The following is a 21,275-nucleotide window of genomic DNA, read 5'->3' on the forward strand; positions in this document are numbered from 1 at the left end:
TTGATTGCATGTTTATTTGTTAATTTTATATCTTATCTTTCCACCCAAAGGAACCCAGGGTGGCAAAAGCTAAGTAGTGCACAGTATTTGCAGCCTTCTCATGTTTATTTTTAAAACTATATACGTAAGTATAAGCCAAATCACCTCGTTGTGCTTCATATTATCTTGCCCTCTGAGGTGTAGAGATTACCCCATTGGCCTTGGTGTAGCATTAATAGCTTGTTGATGTCTCTGGAACCAGAAATGCAAGCCAAAGCTACCTGTTATGGTGGGGGGAGAAATGAAGTGTGTGTGTCTGTGTGTATTTATGTGCGCAATGATCAAAAGAGAAAATACAAAAAAAGGTTAGAAATAGTTTGCTCCTGATCAGCAGACCAAGCTGAGGTGAAATGCTTCTGATTCTTGTGGGAATTTATGCTGCTTTAGGCATGAGGTGGAGAGTGGAATTCTGGAAAATGAAAATCAATATTGTTCCATCATGTCAACATAAAAGCTTTAGTAGGGCTAGAATGTCTTTTCCAACCCAACAGTCATGCTGTAATTTTAGTTTAGACTGGAACATACATAAATTCTGTGAAAAGGTATGGCAAAATAGAACAGGGAAGTAAGGAGAGATGGAGAATAAAGATATTTACTGGGTTAATAAATAGTGATAACTGACCAGTTTCCATGCATATAAAAGAACAGTGTGGCTAGTTTTATATCTGATAAACAGATATTATTTTAACCACATCAGATAGGTCACTGCATCCATTCATATTAAAACAATCTGCTTTAAAAATATGTTGAAAATAAACAGATGATAATGAGTGTAACATGCTAAATGTGTTATTTTGTTTTTTGCCAACAGTTGGCACTGGAAGATGTAAGTACCCGTGTTGGATTTTTATTGACAAATTGCTAAATTGTCTAAACGTTTTTGAATAAGGTTTATCATGGTATAAGAATGAATGTTACATACAATGTCATTGGGTGGTATCTCACTTCAGACACATTGATTTCAGTGCATATACTCTGAATATTACATAGTAGGACACTTGCCATAATATATAATAGCTTTGATCCACGTATACGTTTGTAGTCTACTTCCTACTCCTGTGCAGCAACAGAGACTTTGCATGTACAACCCCAGTAAAGCTGTTGGTAAAAGTAGCGATTACTGGTTTGACAAGGGTGGAGGGACTGAATTCAGCCTGCTTTCCCCCCTCCCATCCTCTGAAAAAATTGATCTCTGGTGGTGTTGTGGCTAAACAGCTGCAGATGGTTATAGAAGCAATTTTGCTGTAGGTTATCACTTTGTTGTGAATTTAGCAGTAGATCTGATTACCTATTTAGGATTGCCAGGGCCTCAGAGGCTCAGACCCTAAGACAGAGAGAGTGGAGCCTGGGCACTCAAGAGTAGTACCTCTTGGCACACAAAACAGAAGCCTATATGCATCTTTTAGGTATATCTCAAGCCTTATTCTTTGTGTGATCTCTAGTGGATTTTTATTGTCATCTTCCCAACATGTTATCAAAATATATTTAATACACATGCAATGGTGTTTGTTTCTAAGTTGCTCCATTCCACAGAAATAGAGGGAGAAATACTAGAGCAAGAAGAATATTATTGGAATGGGGTGGTTTAAAATCAGATTGGAGGGGAAGGCGGGGGACTAGATTGCCCAGTGGGCTCTGAGTCCTCAACTCAAGATCTAACTTCTTTCCCTGATAAGCCTGAGAAGGAGGCTGTTATATATTCAGTGGTCTGTGTTTGCCTGAGTTTGAGTCTGGACTAAGGATTCTGAGTCCCTGTGTTCTGATTTGATACATGATATCCAGTCACAGAACAGTTCAGGATTTGGGCCTCTGCCATTGGCCCTTAAACTATGACTTATGATTCGCAGCTTGGAAGTTTAGACAGCCAATCATGTTGAGAGTGGGAGTGGTCCAGGCCTCCAGAAATGTATACAGTGGTACCTCGGGTTACATATGCTTCAGGTCACATACGCTTCAGGTTACAGACTCCGCTAACCCAGAAATATTACCTCGGGTTAAGAACTTTGCTTCAGGATGAGAACAGAAATTGTGCTCCGGCGGCGCAGCAGCAGCGGGAGGCCCCATTAGCTATAGTGGTCCTTCAGGTTAGGAACAGTTTCAGGTTAAGAACGGACCTCTGGAACGAATTAAGTTCTTAACCCGAGGTACCACTGTACAGTATAAGCAGTTGCTTTGCCCCTGTTGTCCAGTTCCGTAGTTCAATAAAGGTTCTTGCTGTTATCACTATGTCTTGCCAAACAAAACGTTGAGGTAGAACATGATGTCTAGATGAAAGCCTCCACCCCTATTCTCCCCCTCTCATAGGTAGTGAGCATGCTTAGATCTCATTGGGGTTTTGTATGCTCTCTTAGGTTTTCTTTTCTATTTAAAAAGGGTGTTCTTTTTCTACTGTAAACTTTAGGGTTCACCATGAGCATGGTGATAACTCCTTGTTCCTCAGTGGTTCCATTTTGGCTGCAATTCTCACCAACTGAACTTGCTATTTGGAGGAGTGATGAACCACCCTCCTACATATCCAAGTGCCCAGAGTGATGTAGGGAAAAAAAATCTACTTTTACTAGTTAGAAAACATTTAAGAAAAGATTCCTCCATTCTCTAGGAACTTGGAATTTACTTTACAGTACTTATATTCTGTGGGGGTGTGATCCTTAGTAAGTATGGTTAGAGTTGCAAACTTCAGTAAGTTTAGGCTGGAACATACTTTTGTAAAACATGCATAGGATCATCATATTAATCATGATATTAATGATATTAATCAAGTGTTTCAGTGAGCGATAGGAAGAGACTTGTTTCAACTGGGAAGGGCAAATTTTAATTTGTGATACTGAAAATAAAGCACACACATATATATTGACCCTCCATGTCAATTGTAATATGGAATGAAAAAGAAGTGAGGATGACTCTACAGACACTGAATGATATTGACAATGTCTGCATTAACAACATGATCCTGTCTACTTAGAAATAAGTCCTCTTGATTCAGTGTGACTTGTCCAGGTAAAGGGATATGACAGATGGAGAAGCTTCAGCTCACAGGTTAATCTTGGCCTGTTGGGGGAGTCCAGTATGGTCCGCAAGCCCATTTTTCCAAAATCATGCCCACTTGTCAGCTAATGTCACTGAGTGATGTCAGCTGCTGGGCAGTGTTTTTCCTCAATCCTGCTGGGATTGGCTTCACATGCTAGTGAAATGGCTCCCTGACGAGAGCAGGACTGAAGTCTTTTCTCATCAGCTGATGAGCAGAGAGATCAATTTTGGCATGCCGCATTGCCAGCACATTACCTATAGGAAATGCACGGGCAGAACAGAACCCCTCCTCCCATCCCATGGCGCAGGACAGGTGGGCAGGGCCTCCCACCTAGCATTCACCTTGAGTCATCATGTGGTCAGGTGATTGACAGGTGGTCACTGCCCACCTGTCAGTTGGCTCAAGGGGTGCGGGAGCATAAAGGTTCCCTGCTCCCGATTGCCGCCTACATTGTAAATTATTTTGCATGCCCTTCAGTATTTCGAAAGGTTGCCTTTACTGAAGCTTTGGTAATTTGAAAATGTGTTTTATTTTTAATTGTTTAATTTACTGATCAGTAAAAAGGCAGGTGATTCTAAAAGTTATTTAAGTAGTTGGCAGCTCTAAAAGTGGTGTGTCAAGGATAGTTATGTCTTTTGCTCAGTGGCTCCCTTACCATTTTTGCTGACGTCTCCTGTTCCACCAACATACCAAGTTCAGGAGACGGTGGTAACTCATCACTTTTGGCCTGCACTGCACTTAATGCAGCAAACCAAGGTCAACTCAGAGCTTCCCATCTCTTTATTGTCGCTACTGTTTTCATTCAGATAAACTGGTGCAGTCTTGTTGTGCTGTAGGGAAAGTGAGACAGTTTTATTTTCTAAAATTAATTTCCTCGCTATTAGACCTAACTTATACTTTCGTGGTAGAATGGATACAAGTCAAATGTTTGCCCCTTTCCTGCATATATGCACTCATAGTGGTTTACAACTAATCACCTTTTGCGGGTAAGTATGTGATTCCCAGTCAATCACTTCCCTGCTCTCCTCCCAATGGAAGATTATTTGGACTATTAGAATTGACATTAGTTACATGGCTCCAGGCCTTTGCTTATCAAGGTAACTGGGAACGTGGTGGAAGGGAATTTAGGGAGTGGAAGGGAGGATCAGTGATGAGAAGGAAGCATACTTAACTCCCACCCCCTTCTACCCAACTATCCATAGCAAAATCCGTCCTCCCTGAGACAATTCCTTCTTGGCTTAGCTTTCAAATTCAGACCCTGGGGGGCAACATTAGTAATAGAAAATTGATGGATAGGACTAAAGGATGTGGGGGTCAAACATCCTTTCCCTTCTGCTGATTTCTCCCTGCAAATGCTGCCCATACAGTGGTACCTCGGGTTACAGATGCTTCAGGTTACAGACACTTTAGGTTACAGACTCCCCTAACCCAGAAAAGTACCTTGGGTTAAGAACTTTGCTTCAGGATGAGAACAGAAATCACGTGGCGGTGGCACGGCAGCAGTGGGAGGCCCTATTAGCTAAAGTGGTATCTCAGGTTTCAGGTTAAGAACAGTTTCAGGTTAAGAATGGACCTCCAGAACGAATTAAGTTCTTAACCCGAGGTACCACTGTATTAGCATTAAGAAGGAAATACTGAGTTGGGCACTCAATGTTTCTCACATAATTTCTGGTTTAGATCTCCTGGCAGATCCTTAACATGTGTGTCACCTGCTGTGAGGATCTGATCACAGCCAGTCCGCTTAAAGCAATCTAGGAACCAAGAGTCCTGTTTCTTAAATTAAATTACTACATTTAAATCCCATTGATTTGCAAGCTGTTGTGTTGAAGTTTGAGCCTGTGCAGCTGAGGTAAATAGAGCCTGTCCAACTGAGTCTATCCAGCTGAGTAACTTTGGATTATTGATATCATTTGAAGCATGCTAAGGATCTGTCTACTAAGCAGGCGATTAAAGGCTGCGGTGATGTGAGATCCTTAACATAATTACAGATTCCACGTTGGTTAATATATTACTTTGTGGTTCCTGAGGGGATCGTATTCCAGACAATGCTGTATTGTGGTGATTTGTAAATAAATATATGAGCAGCTGAACTCTAAACCTGAAACTGGAACTTAGGGCGTGTGTGCAATGGAGCCTCCAGTTCAGTATATTACCACACAGGTAGAATTGTGGGAGGCAATGCCACTGGACCATGGTCTTCAAGTGTTAAACCTTTAAAAAAACTATATTTACTGTGCAACCTGAACCGATGGCAGTTTGCAGATCATTGGACATCAGCATGGAGGTCATATGACTAGTGAGCTTGCCATAGTTCATCTGAGAAACACCATTCACTGATCAGCTATCATAGCTCATGCCCAAAATATCACATTACACAGTTATATCATTCCCCGCATATCATTTTTTAAAAGGAAAAACAATCAGAAGAAGCTGGATTCTTGAGGACAGGTGGGGAGAAGGGGCTGTTTGACCATTTGCCTGCCATCCATTTTTCTGCTCAAAATATCCTCCATTGCAGTTCCACTCATGGGTGGGAGAAGAAACTGGTTCCAGTGTTTTCCAACCCTGTGGGGAAAAGGAGCAAAGAGTGAGCAATTTGGAACAGGACAGAGCCCAGCAGGGTCAAGCCTCTTTATTCCCCTGCCCTACTGATCCTCCAAGCCTCCACCCCCACATTGTTCAGGCCGGACACTGAGGTCCAGCTCCAATGGCCTTCTGGCAGTTTCCTCACTGCAAGAAGTGAGGTTACAGTGAAGCAGGCAGAGGGCCTTCTTGGTAGTGGCGTCTGCCCTGTGTAACACCATCCCATCAGATGTCAAGAAAATCTACAACTATATGACTTTTAGAAGACATCTGAAGGCAGCCTTGTATCGGGATATTTTTAAGAGCCAATGTTTCACCATTTTTTATGTGTTGTAAGCTGCCCAGAGTGGCTGGGGAAACCCAGCCAGATGGGCGGGGTATAAATAATAAAATTATTACAGTGGTACCTCAGGTTATATACGCTTCAGGTTACATACGCTTCAGGTTACAGACTCCGCTAACTCAGAAATAGTACCTTAGGTTAAGAACTTTGCTTCAGGATGAGAACAGGAATTGTGCTCCGGCGGCACGGCAGCAGCAGGAGGCCCCATTAGCTAAAGTGGTGCTTCAGATTAAGAACAGTTTCAGGTTAAGAACAGACCTCCGGAACGAATTAAGTACTTAACCCGAGGTACCACTGTATTATTATTCAAGTCTGCAGTCTTTTGTTTGTGCTTTTCCTGAAAACAAAAATGTTCAGGAAAAGAGTAATCCAACCACAAGTGTTTTACAGGCTGTCCCTCAGTTGATTGTTTTGCCTGTGAATAATTCAACCATTAGTGGGGCAGAAGAGCACATTCTGCATCCCCACACTGAACTCAAAGCACTTCCTTTCCTCTTCTGAAATGGCACAGGAGAAATCCCCATGTGCTTATCAGAGTAGGCATCAGATCTCCCAGCCTCAATAAAATGCAAACAGTATGTAGCTACAGGCAGTGCAGGAGGCCTAAATATGCGAATCTGTCTGTATCTACGAGAAAACACATACAAGATGCAGGCTTAGGGAACTTACTGCAGTATCTGCTATAAGCAAACATATATTTGGTATTTGGTATAATCAAATCTGTGAAAACAAAGCTCTTTTTGTAACCAAAATGACAAATGTCTAAGCAAATGTTTACTTAATCAGGAAAGCTGCAGAGTTAGCTGAATATTGTTTTCATTAGGGCTAATCAATGGCTCTTTTCAGATGAACCGATGAATGCTGTCCTTGCTCCTCAACCGATTTATCCATCTGATTTTCTAAACAAAGCCTATGAGAGTATAACTTGTATGGCTTTGATAAAAAAGATCCAATGAATGAACTGAGACTGGGAATGGGGTCAGTTGCTGTGAGCTCTTCCTTCCCTCTAACGTCTTCACTGGTTGTATGAAAAGGGATAATCATAGTGTATATGAACTTTTGTTTAAAGTTTTGTTTTTAAGAAAATAGATTTTTCTGAGAGATGTTGGTTGCTTTACTCTTACACTTGAAAATATGTATGGGCATATTTCACCCCTAATCTCTTTAATTCTCAGAAAATGGATTTTTTTACCTGATCGCAGTGTAAACTCCAGAATCATGGAATGAGCTCATATCCAACTAATGCCTACTCTGAGTTGTTCTTATTTAGTCGTGTCCGACTCTTTGTGACCCCATGGACCAGAGCACGCCAGGCACTCCTGTCTTCCACTGCCTCCCGCAGTCTGCTCAAACTCATGCTGGTAGCTTCGAGAACACTGTCCAACCATCTCATCCTCTGTCTTCCCCTTCTCCTTGTGCCCTCCATCTTTCCCAACCTCAGGGTCTTTTCCAGGGAGTCTTCTCTTCTCAAGAGGTAGCCAAAGTATTGGAGCCTCAGCTTCAGGATCTGTCCTTCCACTCAGGGCTGACTTCCTTCAGAATGGAGAGGTTTGATCTTCTTGCAGTCCATGGGACTCTCAGGAGTCTCCTCCAGCACCATAATTCAAAAGCATCAATTCTTCAGCGATCAGCCTTCTTTATGGTCTAGCTCTCACTTCCATACATCACTACTGGGAAAACCATAGCTTTAACTATACAGACCTTTGTTGGCAAGGTGATGTCTCTGCTCTACTCTGAGTAAACCAACTGAAATCAGTGGACTTATTTGTGTCTCTTGATTTCAGTAGGTCCTGATTTTTTTAAAATGGTAATGTGCTCGTTTTTCCTGTTGTTTGATAGTTGTGTTTCAGGGGTGGTTTTTTTTTTGTCTGTATAATGATGTGCATTCCATTGTAACACACTTAACAAATCGGCATAACTTTGTAATTATTCTCAAAAGAAAAAATAACATGCCTTGGTCACACCATGCACTCCCAAATGATTGGCTTATTTTAGAATGGAACTGTTTTGTTTTCCAGACGCACCAAAGGAGTGCAAAAAATACTAATGACTCTTTGATTAGAGGCTCATTTAAAACTCAGATTGCTGCAACATCTATATTTGGAAGATATACACCGCTTCACATATTTTTTATGACCTCCCCACATCATTGCGAGGGTGGATCATTTCCACAAGGACTCAAGAAGGAAACGTACTCTATAGTACGTTTAGCATAGTATCCTGTCGAGAAGCTTTGATAGGTTTCATCAGCTTGAGGAAACTAATTAATTGCACACTTCTGGGAATCTTTTCAATGGCTTGTTCTTTATGATTAGTGAGTCTTTCTTTAGCTCTGCAATGTTAGAAGGCAATCATCCTCTGAAGTCACATACAAAACACCATCTAGAAAAAGATTTGATTTCCCACTGGTTAGATGTGCCAGGCTGCCCCATTAGCAGTCCAAATTCTGTAATAGTTTGCCTGAAACTTTTACTGGGGTAAGTGGGTAGTTCTGAGTGTATTTTAACTGCAGGTGTAGCTTATTGGGTGTCAGTATGAGAGTTGAGTGCAAGGATATGTCATCCTGGAAGTTTTGAAAGGGCTCAGAAGTGCATCTGAATACTATATACGTGTAGAAGCACTGATGCTGTGTGGGTTTCTTTTCTGAAGGGTGGGATATAAATTGAAATAATATTTAATAAATCATCATTGGAATCCATTACTGTCTAGAGAAGTACTTCTACACTTAGTCCTTGTGACCCACTATGTAGAGCAAAAGCTCTAGCAGTTCCTGAAAAGCTAGGGAGCTGAAAAATGTTGCTGGTTTTTAGAACACTTTCTAAGGAAATCTCTCCCTCTCCCTGGAACATCATGCTTCCAGTTCATGGTTCCTCTCTAATTCAAGAATTAAAGTTGCTTATTTTTTTGTGGTGGGTGCAAAAATAGCCTGTTACATAGGTGGCAACTCCCTGGGGACCTGAGTGACCCAGCACCCACAAAAATCCCCATGAGGAGGCTGGGCACCCACAAATTTCGGTGCCAGTGCCATGCACACTCCATGGCCCCCATGGCCCTGGGCATCCATGGTCGTGGGGCCAAGTTGGCACTTCTGGTCTGCTACCAACCATGCCTGCCACTCCCCTGAGATGGCCATTTGGGGGGGGGGGCTTTTGCTGGCGTAGGGGTTTTGGTTCAGCCAGCTGAGGCCTGGCTCTGCCGGGAAGATGGGATTATGGTGGTGTATCTCCAGCTCAGACAGGATCTGATGCTTATTCCAGAGATCCACCATTTTCCAACTCTCTTGTCCCTGTGGATTTTGGGGTTGGATTGTCCCCTAACACAGGAAATCTTTAAACATGGCACAGAAAAGAGGGAAGGGGTGCATGTGGACAATGCCCACAGGCACAAGCCTCATGTATATATAGGATTAATAGGCTCAGATATGTTCTGCTGAACTGGGTTTGGACTGCTTTTACAGAGTATTATGTCTAAACCAATACTTTGCCTCATTTAGACTTGAGGAGCTGTTAAGGTGGATATAGCTTGATAGCCTCCTGGCTGCTATCAAATGGGAGATAGATTTCTTTCCAAGCCGCTGAACATGGACTATGCGAAACAGCTAAGAAATTAGCGGATCTGACACTGGGAGGCCAAATTTCCTGTGACTCAGCAACACCACTTGCAAATCGGTAGGCACTAATTAACTTTTGAAGTTCAGGAAAGTCGTGGCTAGAAATAACACAGCTACGATGAAGAAGGAAAACTAAGGATTTTGATGAGAAAGTGGAAAGCACAATGTCAACAAAAGCAGAAATAAAACATGACTACAAATCAGAGTGGTATGCAATATGCTTAAGGTTCTGTTAGAAAATTGGTCCTGGGAAGAATAAGGTGAGATTTTAAATAGATGTCATAATGACAAGTTGAGACAGAATCAGTTGCTGATTTATTTATTTTTTAAATCTTTCAGGTGAAGCCAGTTTCCCACAGCAGAATCAATGTGTCTGCACGGTTTAGAAAGCCTCTTCAGGAGCCTTGCACTGTTTTGTAAGTTGGGTTTTCTGATAGGCAGTTTGAGCATCATTATTTTGAAGAACATCCAACTGATTGCAACTTTTCATGTCCTCTTCTTAGCCTGATTGCTAATGGTGACCTCATAAGCCCGGCCGTGCGTCTTTTCATCCCCAGAAGAGCACTGAATCAATGGGATCATGTTCTTGAAATGGTTACTGAAAAGGTTACACTCAGAAGTGGCGCTGTGCACAGGTAAGATGAAATGGCACGTTGTCAATGTGACCACAGTTTCAGGTTTTTGCTAGCAAAGTGCAGCTGAGCAGGACCAAGTTCTAGGGGGGAAAGTGCTCTAATGTTGTACATATACATAATAAACTGGGTTTTCAGCCCTTTTGCTACTAGGTAGAAGCTGCCAGCAAATGCATGAACTATTTGCTCGGTTGATGCTCTGCAGTGGCACCTGAAAGTGGTATTGGCTGCCTTGCATCGGCTGCAGCTGGCTGGTAGTGTCTTGCCATATAGGCAGCCTGGGAAATCCTTAGGTTTCCACTCCGTAATTTCTCCTCACCACAATCTCCAGACTATTTTAAAATAAACATTACTGTGTGCCTGAGCACACCTGGGTCACCCCATGTACACGACTATGATAATAGCTCAGGTAACTATAGGACAGTGCTGGGGGGGGGGGGGAATTGCATTGGCTTAGATCTTCCCTGTAGCCAAACCATTCTAGGACTTCTGTGCGTCTGCCTTCTCATCTTTGCTTGAACACCTTTCTTCATTCCCTTGTTCACAGTAAGTCAAAAGCCACCTTCAGACATTCAGAGTGAAGAGGGCAGCAGAGGCACACTGCCCCGTCCCAAACATTTCTGCCCCATGTGAGTCACCTTGACTTCCTATGTTCAGTGTGAAGGGAACACAGAAGTCTCCAAGTGACCAGGAACCCTGTGTTCATACGAACATGCTTAGAAACCCATTTTAGAGGTCTTCCCACTCAATATGGAAAGGTTGGGGCAGCACTTGAAAGACAGGGATGGTGTGCATCTGGACTGGGGGTTTCCAGTTCTGCTTTGAAAGCAAACTGGTCCAGATCCAGAAGAGAGCTTTTGTTTGGGAAAACCCAAAAGGTAAAGCATGTTACCTTGAGAGGCATTTGTACAGCACACTGTGTTTCTTCCCTTTTGCTTTTTCCATGTTTCCTGTAAATCCAGTTTTTGCATTTGATTTCTTAAAACGTTAGAGGACACATTGAGCTAGCTAGTACGATTTATCATTGCTTGTTTAATAATTAACAAATTAGCTATTGTGACTTGTGGTAGCTGAACTATCATTAGCTTAGCTTCCAGTAAAGGCCATTGATTCTGAAAAACATAAAAACTCTTCATTAAAGAAATGGATGCAACGTTTAGAGGGTTCAGTACAGCCAAGACCGATCTGAACATTAGTGTGGGCTTTTTCCTCAATTACACACATCAGTAGCCATACAAATGGCACGGCTTGTGCATTACATTTCAGTTGCGGACAATGGGGGCACTTACTTGACCTCCCGGCAGCTGTGTTGCTGTTGTTTACTGAGAGGGGTAAGGTGGTGGGAAGTTGGCATTGCAAATGTACCAGTAGGAGTGCTGGATTGGCCCTGCTAGTATATTCCCATGTTGCCACCCTCCCCCTTGCCTTGCTCCTCCCACTTCCCTTCCAGGAAGCAGCAATGACTCTCCTGCCAGGAGGTCAGGTTAGTGCCACTGCCCCACCGCACTGTCCGCTGATGCAACATTTCTGGTGCCTCAGAGAGGTTAATGGGCAGACAAACCCTGTATAGTGTTTTAAACAAAATCTGCCCTTCTGCCCATATGGGGTATCCAAGAGCCCATATAGAGTCCTACGTAGGTTCCCTATTGGTAGGAGAAAATAACAGAGGCCAACCAGAAAATATTGAGAAGCAAAGCAGCTAGTAAGCCTGATCTTTATTGATCTGTTGCAACAGGGTCCTCACTCACCACACGCAGGAGGGAGGAGGAACCCCGAACAATGGTGCGCAAGGCCTTATATAGACATTTTAAATTCCCTGCCCTGGAGCTCAAGACCACCCCTCTATACATCATACATACATCACAGAAGGGGTGTAACCTAAGACCACCCCCCAGATACATCATATCTACATCACAGAAAAGGCGGTCTAAAACAGAAATTTGAATGTTGGTTTTCTCCTGTCCTTGTTTATCTCCTGTCTGGCAGGTTACTTGATTGGATTGCATGGGGAGCCTGACCAGTCTTTTGTAATGATAAATTCTTAGTTCCTGGGCCAGGTCACAGGCTCACACCCTATTCATATCTTAAATGTGCCCTTAAGACAGGATTTGTGAGGAAAGTGACAATGGGGAGGTTTAACCTTGCAGAGAAAGCATTTGCTCAGTTTGGGAATCAAAATGGTTTCAGGTCGGTCTTCCTGTGCTGATCTACGTACGTGCTTGGTTGGTTGGTACACTTATGAACATTTAACATATATCCAAGACCTCAAAATTCCTATCACAATAGCACTGAGCAGGAGTGGAGAACTGCATCTGGCTGGCGGGCCAGGTCCTTATTTCCCTCCTCCCTGGCAGGCCAAGTTTGCCAAGTGGATGTGACATTCCAGCCTGACAGCTCTGAGCACATCCCTGTAGTTTGCACATGCCTATAGCCACTTCCGCCTGAAGCAGAGGACCTGTTTAGATTGGGCTGCAGAAGTTGTAATTCCCAAGAAACCTTCCTCCTATGCACACAAGCTCCATTTGACCATGTGAACTCCAGTGTCTAAGGGCTGTTCCCTCAGTTATAATTTTATAATAGAAGAATGCCTATCAATCACACCTGTGATAAAGATCACAGCATGGGAAATGCGTGTTTATGTTTGCTTGAGTCATGGCTGGTGCACTGCATCACCCTGTTTATGGTGACTGCTCCAGTGATGGGTGGTCCATGACGGTGGCAACATTGGGAATTAGTGGTAACTGGTTGCTCATGTGAAAGAGTTTTGTTTTGTTTTGTTCTGCATAAGCTGAATGCTTGCAGTATAACCAGTGTGAAATATACTCAGAGTCGAGAGTGGATTTCATGCTCTTTATTCAGCTCAAAGTGGTGAGGAAGAATGAATGTTTCCCCAAAGTATCTGCCTTATATACATTATCTACACAATGGGCTTCACGTGATTGGCTAATTCCGGAATTCTCCTGTAGGCCAATCAGGTTGTGGATTCACTTCCATCTGGAGCTGGATTGGATTGGGTGGCTCCTGCAGACCAATCATACTGCTGCATTGTTCTAGGACCAATCAGACTGCTGCATTTTGGATCCTATTGTTCTAGGACCAATCAGACTGCTGCATTTTGGATCCTATTCAACTCAATACATAACACAGTGTATGGTATATTACCTCTGCACCAATATAATTATCTAAAATCTTACCTACTTGTCTAACCTCATTGGGACAAACAGGTCCTATGTCTCACTTGCTACAGACTTCATTCATTCATTCATTCATTCATTCATTCACAATGATTCACATGTTTATTGCCTGCCTTCCTTCAAGGAGCTCATGGCTGTGTACATCAGGCTGAGAGTTAGGGACTGGCTCTAAGGCTGTCCATTAAGCTTCATGGCCAACTGGTGATTTGGTCTAACACTCTCGCTCCTATACTATGCAGACTCGCTGAAAATTTGGCTGCCATCACAACCTACCTTGTGTAAAACTTCACTTTAAACTTGCAGCAAAATTGGTGAAGGCCAATTCCCTTTTTCTCTGCTTAAAAAAAAGAAAGAAGTAATGTCCACTACCGAATTCAGGGAGGAAATCAGTGAGGTTTTCTAATAACTTCAGAAGTTTATCCTGTACTGTTTTGTCTTGCCATTTAATAATTGCATTTTACTGTTGAATTATTTACTGTTGTTTTATACTAGTTGGAAAGTGCCTTGCGATCACTTGTTTGTGTCGAAGGGTCATCTAGAAATTTTGTGAAATAAATAAATTTCTTGATGTCACAGTTTCTTTTAATCTTATAAGTGACATTCGGGTTCATTTCCACCAGCTGACATTTCAATATGGGAAACATCCCCAAGGGTTACTAGTATAGTGATTGCTCTGTGACTGCATGTCAAACAGTAGTTAGCTACATGCACAATAACCCCATTAAAGGTAAAGGGACCCCCGCCATTAGGTCCAGTCATGGCTGACTCTGGGGTTGCGGCACTCATCTCGCTTTATTGGCCGAGGGAGCCGGCGTACAGCTTCTGGGTCATGTGGCCAGCATGACTAAGCCACTTCTGGCAAACCAGAGCAGCACACGGAAACACCGCTTACCTTCCCGCCGGAGCGGTACTTATTTATCTACTTGCACTTTGACATGCTTTCGAACTGCTAGGTTGGCAGGAGCCCATTAGGCTATGGGAAATTTAAGTGGGCATGCACAGTTTAACAAATCAGAATGTCTCAAAATCTGGCCAGTTCTAAATGGGTTTTGTTGGCAATCTGTGTTGGTGTCAGTATTTTTTCTTAATAAACTCAGAGCTTTTCTGATCTGAGGAGCACATTGCAAAGTTTAAGTGGACAACACAGTCAATGATCAGTATGGAGCTATGTGGAAGAATTACTGCACTCTGAGCTCAAGTACTTAAAAGTGTGATGTTTCCTTTAAGGGGGCCTTACACTTGCTGAATTCTTTGAGATTTTGACCAGTAGACTGCTGAATAATTAACTACACTGATTTCCCATCAGCATTTTAAAGCACACTATAGATGAACTGGCCTTCCATCCCATCTAGTGGCTCTTATTAGTGGTGCAGGTGTGGAACAGAGCTTCCCAGGATATTTAAGAGATGCTGGTAGATTTGCCTTTTTGTTTGGTATAACGTAATTGGTAGCAAAATGCTAAGTTTGGTTCTGCAGATGATAGAACATGCCCCTCAAAGCCAACAGTCCAACTGAGCTTAGAGATTTAAATATTAAGCAACTGAGAAATGCTTTTAAAGAAACAGCTCACCCCAATTTCAAAAATTGTTGTTAAAAACAAGAAGCGTTGTCACTGTTTCTAAGAAAAAGGACAAAGCGAGTACTGATAAAGCTTACATGGAAAGGCATTGGAAAAGACATATTGTATTAGGCTTGTTTCCTCTACAACTTGGGACCAAACTCAGGTAGAGCTCGGAAACAGCCCTGTCTGAAACCCTGGAGAAACCACTGCCAGTTGGCACGACAGACTAATTGGTCTGATGAAGTATAAGGCAGCTTTCTGTCTTCCTAACACACAACTGGTGGGAGCCCTGCTAGTGGTTCGTCAGACAATTCCTTCCAGTTTAGTTGACATTGTTCCAATGATGGGGCAAAGTGGGTGCCAAGGGGAAATTCTTCTCTCTTCTGGAAGAGGGCTCACAATGTACCACTAGACTTCTCAGTGGTTAGTTCGCTCTTTGAAGGGTGTGGATTATTTATTTCACTTGCTAAAGGAAAGTGCTCATATATTTTACAGGCTCTACACTTTAGATGGAAAACCTGTCGAGAGTGGGATGGATTTGGAAAATGGGCAGTTTTATGTAGCGGTTGGCAGAGACAAATTTAAGAAGTTGCCCTATAGTGAATTGCTGTTCACCAAGTCCACCATGAGGAGATCGTATGGGTAAGTTTAACGGGCTTTTGTGCTAGCCATATTTATGAACATGAATTACGATAATGCAGTGTCATGAATCCAGGTGCGTACTGCAGCTAAGCCCATTTTTTGACGTGGATGGGATTTTTGTAACTTTTGGGTTCTATAGGTGAGAAGTTACAGCTGTAATTGCTGCTGATATCTATCTCTTTTTTTGCCTATTTCACATGTTTTGCTTGTTTATATGAGCATCTAAGTTATGATTACTTGCACAGACAAAAACATATAGTGAATTAGACCCAAAGCAACAGGTTAGGAGGATAAAGAAGGGTTTTGCTTCATTTGACAGAGCGAAGATACCCTAAAGCTACCTTAATTCACTCTAACCTTCTTCACACAGTGATAGATCAGAGCTCCTGTTTGAATAAACTGGTAAAGTCAACGGTTCTCACTTGAGGAGTTTTCCATTCCTAGTTTTTCATAGCCTCTTGAGCAAATTTATTTTGGCCCAGTTGCAAAAGTTACTGTCCTTCACAAGTGTTTTATGAGACCACACATAAAAGGGCATTGCATGTAACTGCTTCCTCTGCAGTTGGTCTTTGAGATGACGACTATGGCTTGTGAATATCTGAAATGGTTTCTAGCTTTTCAGTAATTTCTTATATTATATAGGGTCCTTCCTATGTATGACAATTGCAAAATATACCACAAAATCATTTGCTTCTAAATACCTTGGGTTGTTCCAGATGACCTGTTTTTGATAGTCATCATGATTCATTTGCAGAAAGTTTGTGCGGTGGTTAGATGGTGTCCTCTGTTTATTTAGCATCCATTCTGATTTGTTTGGGTGGACGTTATCCAGCATTACTTCAGTCAATTTGTTACCCACACTTTGCAGTGCATTTGCCTCTCACTTTCCTTACTGCAGAAAGTCCATTTTGGAAGAAGTGGGTTGGTTAAGCAAGAGTACCAAACTGACTTTGATTGTGCAACCTGGATTTGCCAGCACATGATTGAATCGCACTTGGAAATAGGGACCGTCTAGAAGCACCCTTATAAAGACATTATGTTTGTTGGCAATAGATAGGCTGTTTCAGCATAATAATTCATGATGTTGAGAACATTCCAAGTGTTTTAAACCTGAAATACCATTATTGTTTCCTGCAGCCCCAAATCATCTTCACTACCTCCTATTGGTGGATCTGGAAAGTCTAAGGGGAGTGTAAGTATTCAGAAGTAATATATGTTTCATGGTTAAGCAGCTTGTTTAACTCTATCAGATAAGATGTCATTTTCTGTTGTGGGTCTACACAAGCATTCTTTGGATACAAAAGAAAAGTACAAAGAGAAGAAGTTTAAGAGACTTGAGCTTCTTATTTCCTTTGCATGTTTGTAACCTACAAAATTGTATGAAATAATGTCTCTGTCATCAAATATATTACTTTCCAACCTTAAATCCAAAGCATGCTCTTGGTAAGATTCCAGTTTGGGAATATTGATAATAAAACTGATTTTGTATGTGTGCACTTGAAAAGGATGCTTGCAGTGCAATCCTGTTAATGTCTTGTTAAAAGTAAGCCCCATTGAAATTGATGGGGGCTTATTTTCAGGTCCATAGGTAAAGGTAAAGGGACCCCTGACCATTAGGTCCAGTCATGACCGACTCTGGGGTTGCGGTGCTTATCTCGCTTTATTGGCTGAGGGAGCCGGCGTACAGCTTCCAGGTCATGTGGCCAGCATGACTAAGCCGCTTCTGGCGAACCAGAGCAGTGCACGGAAACGCCGTTTACCTTCCCGCCGGAGCAGTACCTATTTATCTACTTGCACTTTGACGTGCTTTCGAACCTCTAGGTTGGCAGGAGCAGGGACTGAGCAATGGGAGCTCACCCCATCACAGGGATTCGAACCACTGACCTTCTGATCGGCAAGTCCAAGGCTCAGTGGTTTAACCCACAGCGCCAGGTCCATAGGTGTGTATATATCAGGCATGTCCAACTTTCAAGAGACTGTGATCTATTCCCACTATAAAAAACTGACATCGATCTACCAAAGTTGTTGAGGTTGTTGAGCTTTTTTTTTGGGGGGGGGGACCACAGACCAGTAGATCGTGATCAACCTGTTGGACATTCCTGGTATATATGATTGCAGCCTATGTAAAGTTCTGTTTTAAGTTTTCACAAATTAAATAGTCTCGTTTCCTTTTTGTGATGGAACCACCAGTCCAAATCTACTGACACAGCAGAAACAGTGTCCTCTCCTCAACCTCCAAAGAGAAAGGAGAAGCACGTACAGAATCAAGATATTAAAAAACCTGCTAAATCGAAAGAAAATGTAAAAGCCGTGACCAGATCTCATGTTCCCCCAGATAATGGTAAGTACCTGAAGACACTATTTTAAGAAGTAACAAGAACAGTGGCTAAATCTTAAAGTTTGGCTGCCTTTACTATTTGTGACTCTTGTGCTTTTTTATCATGAGCAAGTATGAATTTTGCTAAAGATTACTGTTTCCAGACATGGCACTCTTAACTTAAAGATATATATATATATCTAAATGTCCCCCCCCCCCAGACTATCAGGAAAGCCTCTCCATGAAATACACCCCGTTGGGAAAGGACAGGGTTGCTTTGCATTTTAAATCCCTTCCATTGATTAGGCTGTTCACGTCTTTTGCTTCCTGCACATGCCCCAGGTAAATGAAGGAGGAAGCGGTGATTGCAGTCCTGGTATATGCACACCGCAATGTCATTGCGCAGGTGTGGGTACCACCTCCATTCCTGGGGCTGCCTACATCCATTTTCAAATGGACATACAACAGGGTAATGCAGAAAGAATCAATCCTCAGTGAGCTTTTATCTTCGGAATGAAACCAGCTTCTCAATAAGCTCTTTTAAGGGGCAAAAAATACATAATAGAGTTAGACCAGGCTTCCTCGACCTTGGCCCTCCAGATGTTTTTGGCCTACAACTCCCATGATCCCTAGCTAGCAGGACTAGTGGTCAGCAATGATGGGAATTGTAGTCTCAAAACATCTGGAGGGCCAAGGTTGAGGAAGCCTGAGTTAGACTATGTGTGAACTACATAGAACCCCCCCCCCCCCAAGTACTCAGTTTCCATTGATTCTTAAATTACACACACAGCCTAAGAATCTGTAGGGGATATTCCCAGCCTTGGTTCATTTTATCCAAACGAGAAAGAAAGATGGACTATATCTTGAGTAAAATGAATTCATATTCCATGCAGATCATATCATCCAAGATTAATTTGTGCTGACGAGATCCTGTCTTCTGCGAAGGCCACATGCCACTTTCCTAGTCACCTAGTTCTGTTATTGTTGTTGTTCAGTTGTGTCCAATTCTTCGTGACCCCATGGACCAGAGCACACCAGGCATTCCTGTCTTCCACTGCCCCTGCAGTTTGGTCAAACTCATGTTAGTAGCTTCGAGAACACTGTCCAACCATCTCATCCCCTTCTCCTTGTGCCCTCCATCTTTCCCAACATCAGGGTCTTTTCCAGGGAGTCTTCTCTTCTCATGAGGTGACCAAAGTATTGGAGCCTCAGCTTCAGGATCTGTCCTTCCAGTGAACACTCAGGGCTGATTTCCTTCAGAATGGATAGGTCTGATCTTCTTGCAGTCCATCTTCTGCAATCCTAGTTTTGTTACTATACACTTAACAGAGGAAAGAGAACAATGAAGAATCCTAATCAGTCAATTGCTGCAGAGACTATGGTGTGTATTGGGCCTTCATCAGGGCAGCAGTTCAGAAGTGTTGAGGGACTGTTTTTTTGCCAATGTTACAAGCATTGTCCTGAAGCTGAATTAATGGGCATTTGTATATATTCTTGAGCCATGAGTGTTTCTGCTACAGTGGTGCCCCGCAAGACGAATGCCTCGCAAGACGGAAAACCCGCTAGACGAAAGGGTTTTCCGTTTTGGAGGTGCTTCGCAAAACGAATTTGCTATGGGTTTGCTTCGCAAGACGAAAATGTCTTGCGAGTTCTGCGGGGTTTTTTCCCCTCCCCCCCTTTTTCCCAAGCCCCTAAATCGCTTATCAGCTGATCCACTAAGCCACTAATAGCCTTTTAGCAGCTAATCCGCTAATCCCTTTATAGCCGCTAATCCCTTTATAGCCGCTAATAGCCGCTAAACTGCTAATAGCGCTAATCTGCTAATGGGCTTGCTTTGCAAGACGGAAAAAACCGCAAGACGAAGAGACTCGTGGAACGGATTCTTTTCGTCTTGTGAGCCACCACTGTACTTCTGAACACTCCATGTTAACACAGGCCCTGCAGTCCTGAACACCGGGGATGAGGAACATGTGGTCATCTAGATGTTGTTGGACTCCAACTCCCATCAGCCCCAGCTAGCATGGCCATTGCCTCAGGGATTATGGGAATTGTAGTCCAGCAACACCTGGAGGGCCACAGGTTCCCCATCCCTGCTGTGCACATAAAGAATTCCTATGGCCCAGTTCACACATCACAGTAAACCACAATTAATGGTTTACTAAGAAACAAACCACAGTTGCTTCTGAACCAGGGATATTGTTTTGTTTTGGTTCAAGCAAACTGCGGTCAGTAAGGTAAGGATTGTTCTTGTTTTACAGATGGTGTTTTCTTTTGTGTGAAACAAATCTCAATCCCTGGTTTAGATGTACAGTGGTACCTCGGGTTACATACGCTTCAGGTTACATATGCTTCAGGTTACAGACTCCGCTAACCCAGAAATAGAACCTCAGGTTAAGAACTTTGCTTCAGGATGAGAACAGAAATCGTGCTCTGGCAGCACAGCGGCAGTGGGAGGCCCCATTAGCTAAAGTGGTGCTTCAGGTTAAGAACAGTTTCAGGTTAAGAATCCGGAACGAATTAAGTACGTAACCAGAGGTACCACTGCAATACTAAAACAGAGGTCATGGTTTGTTTTTGCCACACATTACTAGGGAGGAGCAATGTTGGAGATTGGCAAATTCATGGTAGGAATAAAAAAATTTTCCCAGAAGTTAATCCCCTGGCTTTACACTGCATCTAAGCCTCCAAGGCAGCTCACATGAAACAATAAAATAATCTACTACAATAATGACCCCAACCCCCTGAGCTAAAAAGTAAAAGCAAATTCAGCAGCCAACAACAACAGAGATAAAGAACATGAAAGCTAAACTCTAATTAAATGCCAGCAACAACTTGAGTGAACATAAATTAATTGGTGCTTCAAAATTAATCATGTAGGTACCTGATGAATTTAGCTAGGAAGTGTTAAGTATAATGTTGTGGAGAAGTTTTAAATTAACTGAATCTTGCATTCCTTTGAACCGTTTTTCTGAAGTTGAAATATGTGCGCTGGTTTACCACTGAGCCTTTTTAATTAAAACTTCTTTTTAATATGTAACTTGTCCCTTGTCCTGCTATCCAGAATGGAGACAAGGGACAAAATACTGGAGTAGGCTTGACCATGAGTTTTAAAGATATGCAAAAGTGATTAACAGTCAACCTTAGCTATCCACTAGATTCCTAACCTTCCTGTGAGACCTCAATTTCCAGGAAGGAAAGGTGTCAATTGCTGCCTTACTCCTTAAAGTCATCTGCCTTAACCCTGACCCAGAGTCCAATGTGGAGCCAGCGGTACAGTTTCAATTTTCCTTGGCTGTGCCAAAGGTATTCCATCACCTCTACAAGAG

The 21,275-nt window shown here is 42.6% G+C and overlaps 1 protein-coding gene across 8 annotated transcripts in view; it reads left to right on the plus strand.

The window, feature by feature from the left end:
• DCDC2 (doublecortin domain containing 2) overlaps positions 1-21,275 on the plus strand; it is a 44,702-nt gene that overhangs the window by 12,652 nt on the left and 10,775 nt on the right. For 6 of the 8 annotated variants that reach the window (XM_083449190.1, XM_083449193.1, XM_083449194.1 and 3 more), the window contains exons 4-8: positions 9,943-10,019; positions 10,107-10,238; positions 15,486-15,632; positions 16,770-16,824; positions 17,823-17,973. In XM_083449190.1, coding sequence (XP_083305316.1) covers positions 9,943-10,019; positions 10,107-10,238; positions 15,486-15,632; positions 16,770-16,824; positions 17,823-17,973 — 562 coding nt within the window. Of the gene's footprint in view, positions 1-850; positions 866-9,942; positions 10,020-10,106; positions 10,239-15,485; positions 15,633-16,769; positions 16,825-17,822; positions 17,974-21,275 lie in introns of all 8 variants that reach the window. The other 2 variants (XM_083449189.1, XM_083449191.1) reach the window with 1 other exon arrangement.

The sequence above is a fragment of the Podarcis tiliguerta genome (genome assembly GCF_965153285.1).
Source record: "Podarcis tiliguerta genome assembly, chromosome: 7".
Lineage (NCBI taxonomy): Eukaryota > Metazoa > Chordata > Lepidosauria > Squamata > Lacertidae > Podarcis > Podarcis tiliguerta.